We start from the raw sequence: 23,319 nt of genomic DNA, 5'->3' as shown, positions 1-23,319 counted from the left end.
TCAGATACATCCAGCGCAGCAGCCGAGGACTCCTAACAGAAAGCTAACAATACTGCAGTTCATGGGGTCGCAGAGTCGGACATGACTTAGCGATTGAACAACAACAATACTTTGGCAACAAACAACCTTAAAATCCCAGTGGTTAAAGAACTCAGATATAAGTCTCACTTACATTGGGTTCCAGTACAATTGACAGGAAACTCTCTTCACTGTGTCCCTCTGGGACCCAGGCTGATGGAGCAAACACCATCTTGAGATTGCTGGTCACCAAAGGCGAAAGGAGCCCTGAATGCTCTTGCAACAACAATTCAGTGCTTGGTTTGTAATTCCTATGCATAATTCAAGGTCAGAATAGGTCACATCTTCCCTTCCCTCCCCTCCACTGCCCCAGTTGCTGGGCATGGTGTCAGCTCCTCCAAGAGTGCCTGTGCTACACAGCAGCCTCCCTTCCCAGGGCAGCCCACATCCAGTGACTGCTCCAGGTGAGAGTACCAAGGCCCAGCCACTCTGATCCACGTGGGACAATGCTAATGGCCATTTTAGCTTCAGAGGTCCCTGTAGGTTCAGCTCAGCCTGCTGTTGGGCAGCTGGGCTTCTCCCTCTGCCCAGTCCTCCTTCCTTCTCCTTCTTTCCAGAGGGTTACATCCAAGGTGGCAAGGTCTAGAAATATCCCCCAGGGAGCACCGAGGAGTACCTCACTCAATAAGGTAAGCAGAGGTAGCACACACAGGAGGGTCTAAAATCTGAGCAATGGTAATAGTTAATCTTTATTATAGAGTGTTGATCTGCTGCATGCTGTACAAAAATATGTAGCTTGGATTAGCTCATGTAATCCTCCTTACACCCTATGTATTAGACCAGGGGATGGGACTAGATGATCACAAACTATGGCCTGTGGACCACATCTGCTCCTGCCCATTCCTTTCTGAACTGTCCAGGCTGCTCTCATGCTAGAATGGCAAAAGTGAGCAGTTGTAACACAGACAGTTGTTATTGTTCAGTTGCTAAGTCATGTCTGACTCTCTGCGATCTCATGGACTGCAGCACACCAGGCTTCCTCATCCTTTACTATCTCCTGGAGTTTGCTCAAACTCATGTTCACTGAGTCGATGATGCCATCTGACTATCTCATCCTCTGTCATCCCCTCCTTCTCCTGCCAGCATCAGGGTCTTTCCCAGTCTTTCCCAACATCAGGGTCTTTTCCAGTGAGTCAGCTCTTCACATTAATTGACCAAAGTACTGGAGCTTCAGCTTCAGCATCAGTCCTTCTAATGAATATTCAGTGTTGATTTCCTTTAGGATTGACTGTTCGATCTCCTTGCAGTCCATGAGACTCTCAAGAGTCTTCTCCAGCACCACAGTTCAAAAGCATCAGTTCTTTGGCACTCAGCCTTCTTTATGGTCCAACTCTCACATCCGTACATGACTACTGGAAAAACCATAGCTTTGACTAGATGGACCTTTATCAGCAAAGTGATGTCTCTGGTTTTTAATACCCTGTCTAGATTTGTCATAGCTTTCTTTCAAGGAGCAAGTCTCTTTTAACTTTGTGGTTGCAGTCACTGTTTACAGTGGTTTTAGAGAGACAGAGACTGCATGGCATACAAAGTTGAAAGTATTTACTATCCATCCCTTCTCAAAAAAGCTTGCTAAACCTTGTGTGTATTATTCCCACTTCATAGATAAGAAAATTCCCACTTTGATAGATAAGAAAATAGAAGCTTAGAGAGGTGGATGGTTTATTAAATGATGGAATGTCATTTTTGTTACAGAAGCAAGTGTCTGTGGCATGTCCCACTTCAGTGATAGCAGGTGCAGAACCCTCCTGGGCCATTTATGGACGTTTGTAGGTGCTCTGAGAATGAATATGAATAGCTCTCTTCCCTTCCCTTCCTTCCACCATCTCCCTTTATAAAATTGAGATCTCCTCTCCTGTCTCTGCAGGCTTCCCAAGTGGCTCAGTGGTAAAGAATCCACCTGCCCAGCAGGAGACATGGGTTTGATCTCTGGGTTGGGAAAATCCCCTGGAGGAGGAACAGCAACCCAGCCCAACGTTCTTGCCTGAAAAATTCCAGGGACAGAGGAGCCTGGCAGGCCACAGTCCATGGGGTCATAAAAGAGTCAGACCTGACTGAGCACACACACACTGAAACCTTTCTCTACTGAAGGAAAAACACAAGAGACTCATTAGTTTCGTATATCTTTGACTCTGAAACTCCTGGAGGGAGCTCCATTTTTCCAGAAATGACAACGGAAAGAATTAGGGCAGTAAGTGTGTAGAGACTGGGGAAACACTTCTTGATTACTAAGAAATTACTCTTATGCCGAGCCATAAAGTGATTAAAGAAAGAAAGCAAAGCAGCCTTCACACATCAAAGGCTGAGATTATCTATTTCCAACTGCCTCCAGCTGAGAAGCAGTTCCCAAGGTGGCACTGAGTAGCTCAAATACATCCCCTCATAAAAGTGATTGTTCAAGGGGGATTCAGGAGTCTAGTTCCTTAATTCCCAGTGGCTGCCTCCTAGATTCATCAAGAACATAGCCTGAGGCATCCGAGTTTACTCCAAATTTAGAAGCAGAACATATATGTATATACACTACATATAAAATAGATCTCTAATGAGAACTTAGAGTAGGCTTGTAACCTACTATACACCTATAGCATAGGGACCTCTACGTAGTTCTCTGCAGTGGTCTAAATGGGAAGGAAATGCAAAAAAGAGGGGATTTATGTATATACGTATAGCTGATTCATTTTGCTGTAGAGCAGAAAATAACACAACATTGTAAAACAACTATACACCAAAAAAAAAAAAAAAAACAAAAAAAAAACAAACCTGAGTCCAGGTTGTTTGACGCCAAAATTTGTGCTTTTAACCATGCATTCTATTCCTTCTTGGCAAGCAAATATCCAGGATTATGTACTTACATCCTACAGATGCTGTTCTAAGTGCTCATAGATTTTCTGCCAATGATTTTCTAGCAATCAGCTGCAAGAGGACTGTAGGAAAAGATTCCATCTATTTATCTGCTTATCCCATCCCTTCTAAATAAAATGTACCCAGTTTTCAGAGAGAATCCTTGCATATATTCAGGCATATTAGATCCCTTAGCAAAAATGTCTAAAATCCATTCCCCATTATTAGTTAATTAGAAAACAACTGGGGGAATTCCCTGGTGGTTCAGTGGTTAGGGCTTTGAGCTTTCACTGACAAGGGCCAGGGTTTGATCCCTGGTCAGGGAACTAAGATCCTGCAATTACATGGCATGACCAAAACACACACACACAATTGGCTCTCAGAAATGGCTGCTGAATGAATAAATGAGTCAGCAAATCAGTCTCCAGACCCTTGACAACTTAAGGGTCTTGAGCAAGGTTTTTTCTTAGGATGAATAAGAAAGATAGCTGGAGATTTCTTACTGGGGACTGTTCACAGCATTTAAGTGTAGTCAGTCACTCAACTGTGCCTTCACTTACAATGAACATTTGCTATGATGTGCACACTGTGTTAGGTGCTGGGAATATGACACACCAGGTATGTACCCTCAGCATAGGCTTCCAGGGATGATGGAGGCATGGAAGTCAGCGTTGGTGCAGGTAGCTTCATGGGGGTGGGGAAGAAAAGCTTCATAGGGGTCGGCTGGCTACTTGTGTGTTGGGAAGAAAACATGGGGGAAAATATAAAGCCAGAAGGTGCTATTCTGAGTGAAATGCAAGTGTAACAAGCAGGTTGTGGATTGAAAAGGGTTAAGTGGAAAGTTCTGGGCTGGCAGATGTAATCTGATCCCTCTCAGCAGTAGCTTGGGCTTTAAAACCGGGAAACCTGGAGGAATCACAGACACTGGGCTGGTTTTACTGGTCTCCCCTCGCTGTACAGAAAGCCAGGCCTCTCCTTGCACAGCTGGTTTCCTTGGTGGTGTGAGTCACCTCTGTTATGTTGCTCCGTTCATCCATATTATGTAGATTTTTACTAGCTGCCTTCTCAGAGTATGTCCTGGCCTCCCATAACAGAGTAGGTTGAGAGAGCAACAAAACAGCGAGGTTATAAAAGCCTTGACTGTTTTAATGGTATTACTGGGAATGTAACAGTTTTCAAACAGAAATAAGACAAAATTCTTTCTACAGAACATTTCAAGCCATCAATTCAGAGGTAGAAAACTTTTTTTCCTACCATGGCTTGATTCAACTTAATTTAGGTTTGGGGGGAAATTTGGGCAGAACCCTGCCTTTAATGAGCTAAAGAAAAGTCACTTTGTCACTGGTCATTGTAACCAAACCTCAACTGTAATTAACCAGGACTTGCCTTAGTTCTGGTTTATCTTAAGACCAAGAAGAAAAAAAGGCTTTGGCTTTCAAAGGTGCTCTATGTCTCCCGCAAAGCATGTGTTCTGTGCTTAATGCCTGGGATGGATGATAAATGCTCTAAGAGGAAGTGAGAGTAAAGTTCTGTTGTTTAGTCGCTGTCATGTCCGAATCTTTGTGACCCCATAGCGCTTTAGGATGGTTCAACGACCTTCATGGACGTAAAGGATCTTGAATTCTATTTTGAAGGAGGAGAAGGATTAGCTGAAGAGATGCCAGGCTGTCAGGAGAATGATTCGAGGGGTGGTTAGAGGCAGGAATGTGGATATCCTTTCTTTGCAGACTAGGGGCTAGCTGCCTTTTTTTTTTTTTCTTTCAAAGAGAAAGAAGAAAAATGGGTAGATAAACGTAGTTGGACCAGAGGTTCGTTTGGGGGAGTAACCCAAGATGAGGTTAAAAGAAGGAGAAGGAGGCAATCTTTAAAGAGTCCTGGGTCTTAGAAGACCAGACAGGCTGGCTAGGAATTGATATGTAAAAATGGTACAATAACTTCCCTTGTTTTCTTCTTTTTTTCTAGGCTGCTTTATTCACTGCATGATATTTTAATCAATTTGTTGGGGGGCAGAGGGAATATTTTGGAAAAAAATAATTAGGATCAAGTATTAAACTCAGGCGGGGCTTCCCAGGTAGTACTAGTGGTAAAGAACCCACCTGCCAGTGCAGGAGACGTAAGAGACACAGATTTGATCCCTGGATCAGGCAGATCCCCTGGAGAAGGGTGTGGCAACTCACTCCAGTGCTCTTGCCTGGAGAATCCCATGGACAGAGGAGCCTGGCAGGCTGCAGTTCATAGGGTCGCAAAGAGTCAGACACAACTTAAGCAACTTAGAACATACACACACAGATTAAACTCAAGCAGCATCATGCACTTATGCCATTGCGTGAAAATCCTAATGGAGACAAGAGAACAACTAGTGTTCTGAAATTTACAAAAAGAAGCAATTACAGCAACTCTACAACCTGGGAAGCATAGAAACTGACATGGAACATGAGGTTCCTCTTAAAATTGCATCATGATTTCTAACGAAGCTGTATTTGAGGGGAGAGAGTGTTATTCTGATCACCTACCTGGCACTAAACCAACCTTGCAGGTGTCTGGGCATCTTTGAAGTTAGATTTAAGCGGGGAATTTAAGTAACCTTCCATGGACTAATGGAAGGCCAAAGTGTTTATAATTGAGATATCAAAGTGAAATGTAATTTCTTGGGGGCTATGTTGTGATCAAAAGGCAAGTGTTTCATAGAGCTGAGGTGCATGTCAGTTCAGTGTACATCCAATTATTTTCCAAGACGCAAACTCTTTGAGAGTAAGAACACATTTCGCATGTGCTCTCTTGAACGTTGTCCAGCTGATTGACCCAGTGAAGTTTGGAAGTGAATGAAAAGTGTAAATAAAACTGCATTGATAACTACTTAATTATCACATGGTTTCATATTTAATGTCCAAAAATTTGAATAAATGGGTATGAAAAACCTCAATGAGAGTAAATTAATGAACAGATTTTGGTTCCCTGTAGACAGGCATTTCATTGCCTTTGGCAGCCGCCATTGTGTGATACTTACCCTTGATTATACTCAAGGTAAGTAAGAAAGGACCAAAATAATCAGAAAGGGAAATTCACCCAAAATTTCCTTTTGGTGAATTTCCTTTTGGTGAATTTTCCTTTTGTGGACTGGCTCTTCAAAATTTGTAGAGTGGTAACCGATACCCTTTACCCTTTTCCTTTAATGGGTCTCATTTCCCGCACTCATTTATTCAATACTCACCACACACTTAATTATACCTCATTAGACTCCACGTGAAATCCCATGGACGGAGGAGCCTGGTAGGCTGCAGTCTGTGGGGTCGCTAAGAGTCGGACATGACTGAACGACTTCACTTTGACTTTTCACTTTCATGCATTGGAGAAGGAAATGGCAACCCACTCCATCGTTCTTGCCTGGAGAATCCCAGGGATGGGGGAGCCTGGTGGGCTGCCATCTATGGGGTCGCACAGAGTTGGACACTACTGAAGCGAATGAGCAGCAGACTCCACGTGAACGGGGTGTATCTTGCTATGGCTGCGCACTCAGGGTCAGCACAAAGACACTCACTGGCCCAGGGGCAACTTTGGGTTGCAGTCCAACCAGGCTTTATTTAAACTTCACCTGAAATGGAAGCTTGTTTTGATTTTGCTGTAAGAGTTATGTAGGCTATCTGAGGGCTGTAGGGTTTAGGGCCCTAAATGTTTGTTGAATGACAACTAAGGATGCTTAGATTTCAAACCTGAAGCATTAAAGGGAGGGAAAGCCTGGGGGTAAACTTTGGTTCTACTTGTTGCCCAGTCCCAGGAGCACCTCATTCTTCTCTGAAAAGGGGCCCTGTCTCCAACTTGCTGACACATCTCAGGAGAAACATGGATACCTTCAGTGGATGAGTCTCTGCTTTAATTCCTCATCAGAAAAGCTGTGTGATTTTTCATGGATGCTGAGTTAAACGTGGAGGAAGTCCCACATTTGTCATCTCCTTCACCTCTGCTTTTTGTTGAGGCAATGGTTGGAAGAACAAGGGAGAGGACCACGAGAGTAGATGAAGCATCTTCTTGCAGTTATCTGGAGCTGAAGCTGTGGTCTGTGGCCTCCTGCTCTCCCGCTTTGCATGCGGTGTGTGGCAGCCAGCCAGCCTCCATTCTAGCACCTTCTAAGGGCACAGGCTTAAATCTTGCCCAGACCTGGACAAGCTGATGTTCAGGTCAGAACCGGCCGAGGTTCAGAAATGGCAGGATCCTGTGAGCAACCTGAGAAGATTAGCTCACAGATGCTGGGTATAATGCTTCTTGCCCGATAGTTCGTTTTTCGTTTCCCCTTCCTCCTGCCTGTTTGCCCCCACTTCTCATTCATTGATTTCTCCTTCATTTTGCACTCCAGTCTGTCCTCTTCTTCCCTTCCTTCCACCCAGCTCTTCTTTTCCCTCCTTCCACTGCATCCCCTCTCTTTTTGTCTTCACGCTTCCTCTCTTGTTTTCCCTTTTTTTTCCATTCCTCAATCTCTCTCTCTTGCTTTCATTCTCCTTTTCTCTTTCTTTTACCTACAACTCACCGAATTCTTGTTTATCTCTTTCTTTTCTGCCTTCTCTTCCTCTTTCTAAGAATTTCTTGATGACATTAGAAGAGAACTAAGAGAGGGTCCATGAAATCCTTGGCTGGAAGAAAACCTGAGCGAAAGAAGGTCTGATCATAGGCAGCCGCTCAGTTGATTTGTAGCTGATCTTAAATATAGGAAAAGATTTCAATTACAAAACTCATAAAACAGAACGTAAGGATGAGGGAAACTGGCTGCATTTTAAAATTTGACTAATGGTTTCAAAGTGCTTTAAAAGTTTGGCATTTGCCAGCCTTCTTTTCTTCCCCTAATCTTCAAACCCATGAGTTTTTATGTGAAACATAATCCTCTTTTCTGATTCATTTACACTTAGCTCATCTGAGTATTGTTTTGTAAAAACCATCTGATGTCCAAGAAGTTTTATGAGATCTTTAAAGACTTGTTTCTTGAACCAGGAAGTTGTGTACTGCCAATATAAATGAACCTTGAAACCTAGGGGGCTTGGCATTAAACAGGGTCTAGACTTGGCAATGGCTGGTCCCCAAGCCTGACAGAAACTGGGCTTTCACTTTCAGAGTAACAGTGAGTTCAGTGTTTTAGATGAGTGACCATCTCATACGATAGTACATAGGCTGCACAGCACATTTTTCAAGGATTATCTTGTTAGTTGTGTAGATAGCAAGAGACTGATGTGGAAAAACTGTGACTTTGCTAGAGTTTCTCGACTAGACTGCTTGCTTCTCTGTACGCATGCGTGTATGCTCAGTGGTGGCCAACTCTTTGCCCCCCATGGACTGTAGCCCACTAGGCTCCTCTGTCCATGGGATTTCCTAGGCAAGAATACTAGAGTGAGTTGCCATTTCCTTCTCCAAGGGACCTTCCTGACTCAGGGATCTAATCCGCATCTCTTGTGTACCCTGCATTGGCAGGCAGGTTCTTTATCACTGCGCCACCATATTAAGACATTAATGGTTGTGTATAAATAAACACATGTATACAAACGTATATGGATTTATGGATGAGATTAACATTTACATTAGAGATTCTTCCTGTGGTTATGTTTCAGAGAAGATCTAATTGTGATGTATCCAAATATGTCATAAGGCAGGTTGTAATCAGACTGAAGATTGGGGTGAAATACTCACCTCTGTGGATCAAGAGAAAGGAAGATTGCTTTTTAAACATTTTTCTGCAGAATCACAGAGCATAGTCAATGCCATTGTTCTCCTCAAATGTGAGGACCTTGGGTGGACCCCCAGGCCCTCTGGAAATAGGCTTGTAGGTGAAATGGCTTGCTCAAGTTCCTGTGGAAAGTGAAACAGCCAGGCCGCTCCAGCCCAGCCCTTCGGTTCCATGTCCAGGCTCTGCCCTCTGCAGGCAGCTGCCTCTCATTGACCAAAATGGGCTTTGATGTGTGCTGTCCATCTGGGTCCTGGAGTGAGTCACAAGAACAGCTCACCCACCACCACAGACTAAAGTCTGGTCCTTTGGTGATGCTGTCCATCACTATTTCCTGAGCTTTCACCTGTCTGACATGCATTCTTTGCAGTCTAGACTCTTCAGAATGGAGCTGGTGCTTCTAGACATCCCCTCCCTCATCCATTTCAACTGCTGCCTACCTGAGAGATTAACTGGCTTGAGCTGCAGGTAGGAAGCGTTTTCCGTACATGTTGCAGATTCTCCGTGAGATGATAACAAATTACAGGTTGTACTGTGACACTGGTGGTGGTTTAGTTGCTAAGTCGTGTCTGACTCTTGAGACCCTGCGGACTGTAGCCCGCCAGGCTCCTCTATCCATGGGATTCTCTAGGCAAGAATACTGGAGTGGGTTGCCATTTCCTTCTCCAGGGGATCTTCCTGACCCAGGAATCAAACCTGGGTCTCCTACATTGTAGGCAGATTCTTTACCATCTGAGCCACCAGGGAAACCCACAGTTGTATTGGCCTCTCACAAATCAAATCCTGCCTTGTGAGAGTTCTGTGACTGTTTCAAAAACTGTTGCTTCACTGAGTTATCTATCTTTTTAAAAAGCTTTTGTTTATTTACATTTTCTCTCTTGAATAGGACAGGAAGCTTTTCCAGAATAGAAAGGCTGTGCTTCTGATATGATGTATCTGCAAAGGGTCAGCCTCTGTTTGCCTCCAGAGTAGCACTTGGGAGATATTTATTAGCTTGCGCTGTGTCCTTTCTCCAGGATCCCAGGCTGGGAGACAGTTTCTTCACCCATCCTCCTTCCTCAATCTTCTCAGCTGGTTCCCTTTGGCCTGACTCAGAGACTGACCTTGAGTGACCTCACTCATCTTGTCCACAGGGACCCCGGATGTTCTTAGAGCCACAGACTCTTAGGGCTGGAAGGAAGTTTGAATCCAACTTCTCTGTGTTGTAGAGGAGCAAGCTGAGGTGCGGAGAGGAGAGGTGAGCTGCCTGTGGTCTTTTGGCTACTTAGCGGCAGTGTCAGGACTGAACTGAGGTCTCTCCCTCCAGCCAGATGCTGTTGATTCTGCAACTGTGGCTCTCAGAGGGTGTTCTCACATGAAACTGGGGCTCAGGCAGATGGACTGAAGCTCTCTCCTGCCAAATCAAATATCGGAGGTCTTTCCCCAATCTACAGAAAAAATAGATTAAGGGATTAAGTTTCAACTTTCTTTTCCCTTAATTCTTTTTAAACCATTGTCACCTGCTACCAACTGTCCATGAGCCAATGCAGGTTTTCTATTGCATTCATGCAATTAAAGCATGAATTCTGCTGGAGAAACTGTTTTAAATTCAAATGCTAGAAGTAAATATGATTATTTCATGGTTTCCCCACAAAAGCACCCTGGCCCCAGATCCTCTGTCCCCTGGGGCGTTCTGCCTCTCCCTTAATGTGATTTTGGTTTCAATAGGGGCCCAGGGAACTGATCTTTTTTTATATATATTATTTCTTTAAAAATTATTTTAATTGGAGGCTAATTACTTTACAATATTGTAGTGGTTTTTGCCATACATTGACATGAATCAGCCATGGGTGTACATGTGTTCCCCATCCTGAACCCCCCTCCCATCTCCCTCCCCATTCCATTGATCTGACTTTAAAAAGATACTAATAACGGCTTGGCATTATTATGGATTCTAAGCCGTGTACCCCCATCCTAAAGGCCTTTTCACCTAGGGTAGAGCTATCTCCCGGATTGATTCCTGTTGCAGTTTTCCCCGTCTATACGGGCGCCCCCTGGTGCCCACCCTGGTACATGCCAAGCGACGAGTAGGGTACCAGAAGCTACAGACCCGCGGAGTTTACAAACCTAAGGTGAACCATCTAAGCACTTTCCAATGGACATTCAGCGCACCCGGAGCAGTCCTTTCGGGGGCCCGATCTGGTATTTTAATCCAATACCCACAGCAAGCACTGGAGCAAACCACGTAAAAATATGACTGGAGATGCCGTGCAAACAGTACGAAATGAATTTTGGGGGGCTTCTAGAAGGAAAAGACCAGTCAGTGACTTTGCCGTGTCCTTTGTCCTTTCCACGGGAGACTGGATCTTCTGCCTTTGCCGACCCACAGGAACAATCTCTGTGGATGCGGAGGGTGGCGGCGCGTATTCGGGCTCATCTCACGCTTTCCCCAATTAGGATTTACTGCCTGACGTCACGTCTGCCAGATTGGCTGTTCAGATCTGACACTCGGTTCCACGGCGAGAGAAACTTTTTAAAGACTTTGCAGCCGGGGCTGCCGCTGAGCGTCCCGCGCGCTCACACCGCCCTCGCCCACTCTCGCCGGGTCCCGGGCGGGCGCCCCTGGAGCCCGCCGCTGGGCGAGCCGACCCTCACCTTGCGCGGCCCGCGCCCCTCGCCCCTCCCCTCCCGACCCCGCGCTCCCCACCCCCACCCCGCCCCCTCCTCCCCGCCGCCTTCGGCTGGGGTCTGGGGCTGCTCAGCCGCCCGCGGAACTTCCTCTCCTGCAAACCGAGTTTTCCTCCTCCCCGCCTCTCCCGGGCTCCCGACCGTCCTCCGGGGGATTCTGAGCGCGCGTGAGCGGCCGCACCGAGCCAGCGGCACGGCCGGGGGCGGGGGCCAGGGGCGCCGGCTGGGGCCCGCGATGGCGGGGGCCTGGCTCAGGTGGGGGCTCCTGCTGTGGGCAGGGCTGCTGGCCTCATCGGCGCACGGCCGGGTGCGGAGGATCACGTACGTGGTGCGCCCGGGCCCCGGCCTGGCGGCGGGCGCCTTGCCCCTGGGCGGGCCCCCGCGCCCGCGGACCTTCAACGTCGCGCTCAACGCCAGGTACAGCCGCAGCTCGGCCGGCGCCGGGGCCCCCTCGGAGCGGACTCGGCGCACCAGCCCGCCCGGCGGCGCGGCCCTGCAGGGGCTCCGGCCGCCACCGCCGCCGCCGGAGCCGGCGCGTCCCGGGGGCCCCGGCGGGCCGCTCCACCCCAAGCCCGGCGGACACCCGGCGGCCGCCCCGTTCGCCAAACAGGGCAGGCAAGCGGTGCGCTCCAAGGTGCCGCAGGAGACTCAGAGCGGCGGGGGCTCGAGGCTGCAGGTTCACCAGAAGCAGCAGCTGCAGGGGTAAGCCCATACGCCCTCTCCCTCCTTCCTCGCGCGCGCTAGCCGCGCGCGGACACGCGGGGTCCGGCCCCGCGGTGACCGCGGGTATCGTCTGCCGTGGGTCGGCTGTCTCCTCCCCGCCCACCTCTGCCTTCCTTCCCGGGAGTGCGGCTGAAAGAGCGGAGTGCGGGGAAGCAGGGGAACTCGAAGCATAAAAACTCCGATCACATTGTTACTGAGCTGCGGGTAAACACAAAAGGCATTTCTGCCTGGGGCGTAACCTACTGTGCGCGAACCAAACTACTCCTAGAAGATGGGCGTAAACATGAAGTCACTACAGCTTAATCCCTCATCATCAATTAAACTTCCCTTTGCAACTCAGTTTAATTTTTTTTTGAGCTAGTGGAAAAAAAAAAAGTTTGGAGGAGGGCTGCCTATGAAGATCCAGCCTCTGTTCTGTAACCTAGAATTTTCAGCATCCTAGTAATTGTGGGCTTGGCTTCCCTGCACCTGTGGGGTCTGCTTTCCCTGGACGGGGATGTTTTAGCATTGACAAGAATTTCAGTTCAATGGTTTCTGTTATTGGGCTTCCCAAAACATCCTCCCTGCCCCCCTCCCCATTAATCATAGGTTGAGGGTGTGGAGGGAAACTTGTTTTGCTTTTATTTTTTTTTCCCCTTCAGGGGTGATTCCAGGCGTTGTGATCTCACCTCTGTTTGGACGCCTCTCTCTGAAACTCAGATTCAATTTAAAATGTGGGCACAGATAATATACAAAATACAGTTGGCTGTACTTTACTTTTGTAAGAAATCCGTTAGTGTGGACTTTGTTCTCCTGTCTAGTTCCAGGTTGTGCAGGTTTTGGTTCTCCCATCCTGCTCTGATCTCCGGTCCTTACCCTTCTACTTGGGCAGCTTTGGGTTGGGCTTCCTGAGTACCTGTTAGGACTCTCTGGAAGCTGGAGGAAGGTGGAAGCAGGAGGCTGGGCTTGCTGGAGTGCCCTGGAGCCTTGGGTTCTCTGGAAGAGAGTGTTGGTGCTGCTGGACTCAGGGCTCTTGCTTTGTTTCAGGGTCAATGTCTGTGGTGGGCAGTGCTGTCATGGCTGGAGTAAGGCCCCTGGCTCCCAGAGGTGCACCAAACGTAAGTGTCCCTGTTCCTAGCTACCCTGCACAGGAAGCCACGTGGGTCAGCCCACATGGGGGTAGGGATCACATAGAGGGCATCCGAAGAGGCTAATGCTGCCCTGAGGAAGTTGATATCTGCAGTGCAGCCCACCCGGTTATCTGCAGCCTCATCACCACCTAAGAAGGGCTGGGCCAAAGTAATGACGGTGTCCATACCAGTTCATTGGGTACAACTGTGCCTTGCATCCAAGATTCCCCTGCACTCAACCTCTGTTACACCCACGGGGGGCTAGGAAGAAAATTCTCACTGGAGGTGTGCAGTATGGCAGAACCAGTACAATTAACTTAAACGTGGATATCGACCAATGAAAAACATTCTTAAAGTTGATGGCAGGAGGGAAATGGTAAGTAGGAGGCCCTGCTCTGGAATTAGTAGTGTTAAAGCTTTCTGACAATGGCAATCAGCATCTGCCATCCTCGAGGTCGGTTCCCAGGAGGTAACCACTTCTACTGCAGGGCTTCTCAAACTAATACACATGCTTAGCAGTGTTTTGAAATGTGTTAATGATGCATATAGATTTGAGAACATCAGAAACTATTTCCCCTCTGCGTTGTGAAAGTTTCAATATAGTTTGAGACTACTCTTGACAAGTTGATTCTGTCTGGTGCTAATTGGAAATAAAGAAATCTTATTTCCATTCAGAAAAAGTTAAGCATTCTTAGGTGTTCTCTGCACAGAGCTTGAACCATAAACATGTGGATTAGAATCATCCAAAATTTTAGTTGCTTACTAGTATTCAGTGTAATAAATCAAATTAAGCAATTTGTCTTGTATATGGTTTGGATTTCAAAATACTGGTGAATAAATTAAAAATTTTTTTCTATTACAGTTATTCTGGTGAACTTGTTGAAAGGTGCCTTCAGTCCCTGAAAGAAATAGGATTTTGGCATAGTGACTTTAGTTTTGTAAAGAGCGATGTCCAGACGGGTTATGGTTTGGTTGTGATCAAGGAGTAGTGGCAGACATGAACTCACTAATCAGCCTCCTCATTATGGAACTCAAACCGCTAGATCAGAAATAGTCAGGGTTGTAGGCATTTTAGATTAACTCATAATCCTTCACTTCTTCTTATATTACACTTGACAATAGTGCACCAGTATTTTCCTGAGTTTACAATTGCTTGGGTCAAATTACACGTCCTCTCCTCCCTTCAGTAACTCTGGCTCAAAACCTGGTATGATATGGTTTGCCTGTTACATGGAGACAGCCCATCCATGGCAGCACTACTGCTGTGTAAAGTGGGGTATTGCTCGTAAGGAGTGAAAACAGAGAGCATTCTTTAATAGGTCATGGGTGAGTGCTCCTTGACGCCTGTTAGAGAGAATATGTTAAGACTTTCAAAGAAGTTTCCTTGGTAAGCTATTCAGCTGAGTGCCCTCTCTGAAAAGATAATAGTAATACCCCATTCTTAGGTTGTCTGGGGATTTGGTGATCCAAAGATGCCCTGAAAGGAGAGTATCCTCGTATTGAGGAATCACTTTATGCTTCCTGCTTCTCCAGATGAGGGGGCAAGGGCATGAGTTGTGCCTAGGTTTAGCCAGAGGTGCCCTCTGATGACCCAGAAAAAGATAAGGCTGCAAAAGGCTACCAGTCAGAAGCTGCTGCTGCTGCTAAGCCACTTCAGTCGTGTCCGACTCTGTGCAACCCCATAGATTGCAGCCCACCAGCCTTCCCCGTCCCTGGGATTCTCCAGCCAAGAACACTGGAGTGGGTTGCCATTTTCTTCTCCAATGCATGAAAGTGAAAAGTGAAAGTGAAGTCGCTCAGTCGTGTCTGACTCTTAGCGACCCCATGGACTGCAGCGTACAAGGCCCCTCCATCCATGGGATTTTCCAGGCAAGAGTACTGGAGTGGGGTGCCATTACCTTCTCTGACCAGTCAGAAGAGTTAGGGTTGAATAGTTACCATCTGCAGCATTCCAGAGGATGTTACACCATTGGTTTAGTCTCAGAATACCTTTTACAAACGCTTCCGGCTTTTGGTTCAAGTTATCCTTCCAGCTGCTAGAAGGTAGCCCTTGGACAGCACCGGGATTTAAGTAATCAGTGCAACATTAGCCTTCCAGTACTGCCCAATCTGACAAATTAATTCAGGCCCCAAGGCTGGAAGCTTAAATCACAACTCCTTTCAAGAATAACTGTGTTTTTAAAAATGACGTTGTGTTAGGTCAGTGCTCATTCCAAGTACTATATCTGCTTGATGGTAAGTTTCAGTGGGGGACTTGTGTTTGTCTGGCCGAGCCAGAGATGAGGGAGCCTTTTGCCTTCATGTGGGAAAACCAGGGTTACCACTGATGCAGTGAAACCTGTGTCCGTGGCTGAACAGTGTGACACTGGGAAAGACCCCTGGCCTTGGGTTCAGGAAACTTGAGTTTAAATTCTCAAGCCTTCACTAGCTGTGTGGCCTTGGGGAATTCATTTGACCTCTGTGACCCTTTTATTTTCCTATCGTGAAAAGACTGTGCTAAAGACTTGACTATTGGGACTTCCCAGGTGGTCCAGTGGTTAAGACTCCATGTTTCCCCTGCCGAGGCTGGGGGTTTGATCCCTGGTCGGGAAACTAAAATCTCACAAAGGAAAAAAGACAGTTGACTATTTTGCAGGATTGTTGCTGGTATGAAAGTGAGAGAGAATTATAGGTTTGAAAGCCTTGATAAAACCAGAAGGATTGTTAGAGTTTATTATTGAATTCCAGCCAAGTAAACCTTGTCTCATTTATCTATTATTTAGTTTTCTTTTTTTCCATATGAATGTGTGTGTGTGTGTGTGTGGCAAGTTGCTTCAGTCATATCTGAGTCTTTGTGACTCTTTGGACAGTAGTCTACCAGGCTCCTCAGTCCACGGGATTCTCTAGGCAAGAATATAGGAGTCGGGTTGCCACGCCCTCCTCCAGGGGATCTTCTTGACCCACGGCTCCTGTGTCTCCTGGATTGCAGGCGAATTCTTTATCCACTGAGCCATCAGGGAAGCCCCTTCCATATGTGTTTCCCCAGCTATTGTCGTCAACTTCTTTTCAAAGAATGTACATGTGGATCCCTTTTTATAGTGCATTTTTAAAGTGGTTTAGGGTTGGGGGAGGGGGAAATACAGAGATACTATGGTCAAGGAGTACAAAGTTTTAGTCCCTTAGATGAATAAATTCTGAAGATCTAATGTATAGCAGTGTGACTGTAGTTAACAATAGTGTATTATAAACTTGTAATTTCCTCAGAGTGTTCCCACCACACACAAAAAATGTCAACTGTGTGGTGAGGGTTATGTTCATTAGCTTGGTTGTGATCTTTATTTTATAGTGTGTGCATATATCAAAACATCGTCATATACCCTAAATATATGCAATTTTAATTTATCAATTATACCTCAATGTAGATGAAATAAAAAAAAAGGAAGAGACGAAAAAGCCAATCACTTCCATACTGCCTGGCTTTGATTACTGATAAAAAAGAAATAAAGTAAATTGGATTGTTCTGTAGCGCAGAATGATTTATTTTATTTTATTTGTTTATTTTTTCAACTTTTTGCTAGTAGTTTTATTTTGATTTTTTTAAAATTTAAATTTATTTATTTTAATTGGTGGCTAATTACTTTACAATATTGTATTGGTTTTGCCATACATCAACATGAATCTGCCATGGGTGTACACATGTTCCCCATCCTGAACCCCCCTCCCACCTCCCTCCCATACCATCCCTCTGGGTCATCCCAGAGCACCAGCCCCGAGCATCCTGTCTCATGCATGGAACCTGGACTGGCGATTTGTTTCACATATGATAATTTACATGTTTCAATGCCATTCTCCCAAATCATCCCACCCTCGCCCTCTCCCACAGAGTCCGAAAGACTGTTCTATACATCTGTGTCTCTTTTGCTGCCTCTCATACAGGGTTATCGTTACCATCTTTCTAAATTCCATATATATGCGTTAGTATACTGTATTGGTGTTTGTCTTTCCGGCTCGCTTCACTTTGTATAATAGGCTCCAGTTTCATCCACCGCATTAGAACTGATTCAAATGTATTCTTTTCAATGGCCGAGTAATATTCCACTGTGTATATGTACCACAGCTTTTTTATCCATTCATCTGCTGATGGACATCTAGGTTGCTTCCATGTCCTGGCTTTAAAAGGAACTTTAAAAAGAACTTTAAAAGAAACTAAATATTTGATTATTTGTTATCTCTAGTTATCTTGGTGTAAAGCTTGCTGTTTAGATGGAAAATACTCCCCTAGTTCAGTTCAGTTCAGTCTCTCAGTTGTGTCCGACCCTTTGCGACCCCATGAATCGCAGCACGCCAGGCTTCCCTGTCCATCACCAACTCCCGGAGTTCACTCAGACTCACATCCATCGAGTCAGTGATGCCATCCAGCCATCTCATCCTCTGTCGTCCCCTTCTCCTCCTGCCCCCAATCCCTCCCAGCATCAGAGTCTTTTCCAATGAGTCAACTCTTCGAATGAGGTGGCCAAAGTACTGGAGTTTTAGCTTTAGCATCATTCCTTCCAAAGAAGGCATTCATAAATTGAATGGAAAAAATTCTGATACCGGTTTTTGTGACTACAACTACTTTGGTAAATACTAGTGAAATTTAGGCTGCAAAAGAAATCGGTTTGTGGTCTCTTTCCCCTCTCACTTCCTTATTATGCTGAGACTGAACAAGTACACTTGGGTATGGTTTGTTACACTTACGAATAACAAAGGCAGTGGCACATCAACATCAATTTTCCTGTTAAGATAGTAGTCATCATATAATTAACACACTGTTGTAAAATAACTATACTTCAAATAAAAAGGCGTCCTCATACAGTGTGTATACAATTTGAATGTGCACATTAACGCCGAGGATGCTAATTGTCAATTCTATTTTGAGTATAATTGAAAGGATTTAATTGAAGAATTTAAATTTGTAGAGGCTGTTTTCCAGTTGATACAAAAAAATGTTTCTGCGCAGGAGATGGGATATGTTTATGTTGTTCAGTTTGCTTAATCTTGTGAGGAAAACGAGGTGCCCCTTCGAGGCAGACTGGATTGATTTTAGCTGATTGAGACTGAATTTAAACGGGCCACGGACAAATGCTTCTGCAGACTGAAGATTTAGCGAATCTGAAATTGCCAATCAGAGAGATGTGAAACAAGCAGCCGCGGACCCACACTGGCAGAGAACGGTTGTGGGTGTCCACAAGGGCGGCCCTGAGGGCTTTGCCACCCAGTCTCCATGTAGAGATGCCTTATTGCATATTAATGCTGCTCTTGCAAACACCCTTTGTGTATGGGTCTCTAGGACTTGAAATCCCAGCACGAGACATGGCATTTTAGTTATTAGCATGGAGTGACTAGGGCTTCCCAGGTGGTGCTAGTGGTAAGAACCCGCCTGCCAATGCAGGAGACATACGACATAGCGGTCTGAGCCTTGGGTTGGGAAGATCCCCTGGAGGAGAACATGGCAACCCACTCCAGTATTCTTGCCTGGAGAATCCCCATGAAGAGAGAAGCCTGGTGGGCTACAGTCCATGGGGTCACAAAAGAGTCAGACAGGACTGAAGTGACTGAGCATGCACACGTGCATGGAGTGACTGCTAAGAGTGATGTCCATTTTGGGCAAAGAAGATGGCACTGCACCTTTTTCTTTCCAAGGGGTTCACATTTATTGGGAGAGTTTTAACAGGTTTTTTTTTTTTGTTTCTTTCCCCATTTTTGCATTTTTTTCCCCTCTGCCTAAATTGAACCCACCCCCTGCTGGTTGTTCCAATCTTTTTGTGCCCCTCTCAGTGTAGGTGCAGGCCAGAGAGAAACCCTGCCAGTGGGCTCGGCTTTAAAGAGGAGACCGGACTTGGGAACAGACAACACAAAAGAAGAAAGGCGAGATGAGAGTGAGGCCGGGTTGGCAGAACGAGGTGGACTGAACAGGAAAGACAGCAGATCTGAATCCAAAGCTGGTGCCTGGCACAGGGCAGGCCCTGCCTAAATGCATGGATGGTTCTTTCATTTATGTAATGGGTATCTGTTGAGCTTTTACCGTGTGCCAGGGTCTATGAATAGAGGAGAAATGCAGCCAGCTGTAGGGCGCGCAGAGTCTGTTTTTACTCACTTAACTCATGGCACATCAAATGACTTGTTCTCTCCTTAGCAAGAAACAGAAAATCGATATTCCGTTGCTTTTCCACTGGCATTCAGCCCACAGTGCTTTGGAGGGAAAAAAAAAAAAAGCCAACTCTAGACATTTTCCTTAATTATATACAGAAGAGGCAGAGTCACGCATGCCCTGATGCCTGGAGCTGTGGGCATCGAGGGCATCGTCCATGAGTGCGTGGAACCACCCATGAGTGTGCAGTGTGGCTGGAGTACCAGGTGATGGAGAGGCTCCTGTGCCTCTTGGCTCGGCATTGTGCTGGCTAAGCGCGGGAGTCGGGCCTGGAGTGATCACACATTTTTCATCAGCCTGCTATGGCCATTGACAGCTGCCTTGCTGGTAGATCTGCCGTGAGGTTTACTGTGGCAGCTGCTGGGAGGGCGGCCCCGGCCCCAGTGCAAGGAGCAGGGGCCCAAGGGTTGGCTGGAAAAATCTTGCCGTGCGGCACAGACAGCCCAGCGAAGGGAGAAGGACCCAGAGGTCAAGTTCACACTGGGTCAAATATGTGTTCTCAGCACTGGTTAAAACAAACATTTAGGAACCATAAATTCTGGGCTGCGATCGTACTTAAACCTTCGTGGCGAAGCCCTGAAGCCCCCCGGGCCAGCCTGTGCACCCCGTCCCTGCCTGGCAGGCGTTAGGGAACTGTTTCTCTGTCCAGTGAACCCTGGGCCCTTCGGAAGCCTGACTGGTTGAAAGGACCTTTGGCCACCGCAGGAGTTTGCTGTTTCTGACCCTATTATTTGTTGTCTTGGATATTCCAAACAGACTCAAACATGTTTGGGAGCTCGAATTCAGTTTTCCTAAAATGCAGATTTTGCTTCCAAGTGCTTCCGAGTGATGAGCAGGGTGAAGTGCAAGGGCGGTGTTGCCACTCTGGCAACAGGGAGCAAAATCAGAGCAGAACCTTAAGATCTGCGGATGAGAGAGGGCGATTTGTGCACATTTGTGCGGTGCTTTGGAGCCTGCAGAGGGCATTCCGTTTCTTTTACTTAAAAAAAAGAAAGAAACGCTTCATGAATTTGCGTTTTATGCTTTTGTAGGGATCATCCTTATCTTTGTGTCTTTCTAGTGTTGGTATATGTGCTGCCAAGCACTGGAGAGCATTCCTTGACCTCCATACCCGTGGGGGTGTAGGCCAGGCAGGCATGATTTATTACCCCTGTTTAAGTGGCGGGCAGGGCCCAGCCCCCACCCAGCTCTATGGCTCTTGGTTTGTTGTTCTTTCTGCTGCTTCCTGGACAGCCCGATGCTGAAACCTCTCTCCTGAGGTCTTGGTCTTGAGCTCCCGTGACAGCCCTCCCTGCCTTGGATGGACTTTCCCTGCCAGAGCTCACTGTGAATTCCCTAGCCCATAACAAAGTATCGCCAACAGGGTGGCTTAGAACAACAGGAATGAGAGCTCTGGAGGTTGGAGGTCCAAAATCAAGATGTCAGAAGGGCTGATTGCTTGTGAAGGTGTGAGGGAAGATCTGTTCCAGGCCTTACTCCCTGGCTAGCAGAAGGCTGTCTTCTCATTGTGTTTCTTCACCTCATTTTCCTTTAGTCTATGCATGTCTATCTTGAGGTCCAAGTTGCCCCTTTTTATAAGGACACCAATCATATCAGATTAGAGCTCACCTCAATGACCTTGTTTGGATGTGATCACCTCTGTAAAGATCCTAGCTCTAGATAAGGTCACAAGGAGTTGGACACTGCTGAGTGATTGAGCACCACTAGATAAGGTCACATACTCAGGTACTAGGGATCAGGACTCTAGTTCTTTGTGGGGAGAATCATTCAACTCACAGTCGAATCCACAGATGCTCTGCACCTGGGCTTGAGAAGTGGGCTACTTAGAGCCCTGGGCCATCCCCGAGGCACTTGGGGATTCCCTTGCAGTGACCCGAGGGTGGGTGGGTAGAGGCTCAGTTGGGACCCTCCCCCTCAGTCTGACTGTGGATCTAATGTGCCTTCTTCCCTAGTGCAGAAGCTTGGGCTGCTCCAGGGAGCAGGCAATGTAAGGAATTGGCCACTGTTGATTTTGGTTACACCTCTGGCCTTTTCCACTTGGTCTGCTTTAAAGAGATTCTGCATATAGGGTTATTATACCCAGTTTTTCTTTAGTTAGTTGAATGATAAATACATTAAAAAAATGATTTATTTTTGGCTGTGCTAGGTCTGCATTGCTGCATGCGAGGTTTCTCTAGTTGCAATGAGTGGAGGCTACTGTCTAGCTGCAGTGTGCTGGCTTCTCATCTCGGTCGCTTCTCTTGTGGTGGAGCCCGGGCTCTAGGTTCAAGAGCTTCAATAGTTGCGGTGCACGGGCTCAGCAATTTTGGCTCATGGGCAGGCTCTAGAGCGCAGGCTCACTAGTTGTGGCACAAGGGTGTAGTTGCCACGAGCCGTGTGGGATCTTCCCGGGTCAGGAATGGAAGCCATGGCAGGCAGATTCTTAACCACTGGACCACCAGGGAAGTCCCAATACATGTATTTTTATAAGAATTAGAAATTTGCAAAAATTGTTAATGATAAAAAATTGTTAATGGTGGTTAAATAAAGTGGTTTTAAAAAAGATTTAAACACTTTGGAACATGTTGGGTGCTTTATTTCTACTAAGTGTTTTATTTTTAATTATAAGATATTTTAAATACACAAAAATGCAGACAATAATACATCCAGCCCTGCTCACTGGGCTCATGTTTTTAAAACCTCCCTGACGTGGTAATTAAGCACAATGATTTATGGATAAGGGAGAGACGAAGGTCTTATCTTGCCTTCACTGCATGTTTTACTAATGATGTTTCCTGTCTTCCTAGTGGAGAGAAAACAGTACATAATTTGTTGATGTGACACAAAGTGGTTGTTTTGGTACTTGTGGAAAAATACAGACCTGTGTTTGTATACGCTTTTGTGTACCTATTTGCCTAGCTTATTATTAAGGGTGAACATTTCATGTAGGCACAGTCCATTGGGCAGTGAGCATGTGTGTGCACACTGTCATTTAGACCTAAGACAACATGAAGAAAATGCTGTCTGTTACTCCCGATCATACCCACCTTTTTGCCTTCCTTCTCTTTCTCTCCTTACTAGGCCAGAGTTTTACTTGCCCTGAACTAGAGGTCGTGGAGTTCCTTGGTTACACGTTCAGTCTTTGGAGCTAGAATATAAGGCACCTAACTTGATGTTAACACTTTGCCAACACATCCTCACTCTGATCTTGGACTTGACCTTGCCCCTCGTGGGCACCCCAGCCTTTTACACACCCCTCTTGGTGTTTCGCAGATGCCCTTTTCTTCTGGAGGCCCTGTTCTTCTGTTCTCCTTTTCTCTTCCCCTCTTCTGGAGCACTCTGATTGCACTCTTACTTTGCTCTGTATGGCTAGACCAGGTGGGAGAGGCGTCTGCCCCCACCATCCACGTGGACCTCCTGGGAAGCAGGATTTTTTATATCATTTTAAGTACCCAGGCTCCCTTCCTTGCTGTAGGACATATGCTAACTGAATTGAGTAGAATTGAATTGAACACGTATCTCTGATTTTGCTGTGTTGTAAATACTCTCCTCTAAATACTACATAAAGAATTCCACTTCCTTTTCCGTCTCCTCTCACCTTTGGGTGGTAATTCCCCTTTGGTTTTCTTTCCACTATATATTTCTGTGTGTTTATCCCTTGCCCGACAGACACTGCTTATTATGACAGCTTTTCAAGGGCATACCACCTTATTCCATTTCCTCCTGCTTCTCTGAAGGCTACCCTGGCATGGCCCAAACCGTAAGACAGCTTTTCCTTTCTCACTGCCAATTTTAGAATCTTTCTGCTCAACATCATCTGATAGAAATTTGGGACTAAGTATAATGAATGTTGTATGATTTTCCCTGTAATTTTAGATCCCCAAATACTGCTCTTGGCCAACTACACTAGTCCCTGTGGTTTTTTCACTCCACCACATTTGAGTAATATTGTTGGCACGGACCTAAGTAAACAATTTGTGAAATGTTGTGTTTTGTAAATTAGGAGATGGATGGGCTGGTTTTTTAATACATGCTCTTGGTTCTGCTCA

General features: G+C 46.1%; 1 protein-coding gene across 20 annotated transcripts in view; it reads left to right on the top strand.

The window, feature by feature from the left end:
* The first annotated feature begins 11,164 nt into the window (after positions 1-11,164).
* LTBP1 (latent transforming growth factor beta binding protein 1) overlaps positions 11,165-23,319 on the top strand; it is a 454,253-nt gene continuing 442,098 nt past the window's right edge. For all 20 annotated transcript variants that reach the window (XM_060412286.1, XM_042246288.2, XM_060412293.1 and 17 more), the window contains exons 1-2: positions 11,165-11,992; positions 13,040-13,110. In XM_060412286.1, coding sequence (XP_060268269.1) covers positions 11,526-11,992; positions 13,040-13,110 — 538 coding nt within the window. In that variant the 5' untranslated portion in view covers positions 11,165-11,525. The remainder of the gene's footprint in view (positions 11,993-13,039; positions 13,111-23,319) is intronic.

This window comes from Ovis aries, chromosome 3, assembly GCF_016772045.2.
Source record: "Ovis aries strain OAR_USU_Benz2616 breed Rambouillet chromosome 3, ARS-UI_Ramb_v3.0, whole genome shotgun sequence".
Classification (NCBI taxonomy): Eukaryota; Metazoa; Chordata; class Mammalia; order Artiodactyla; family Bovidae; genus Ovis; species Ovis aries.
Note: the sequence above shows the minus strand (reverse complement) of the source record. Positions and strands in the feature narration are given on the sequence as shown.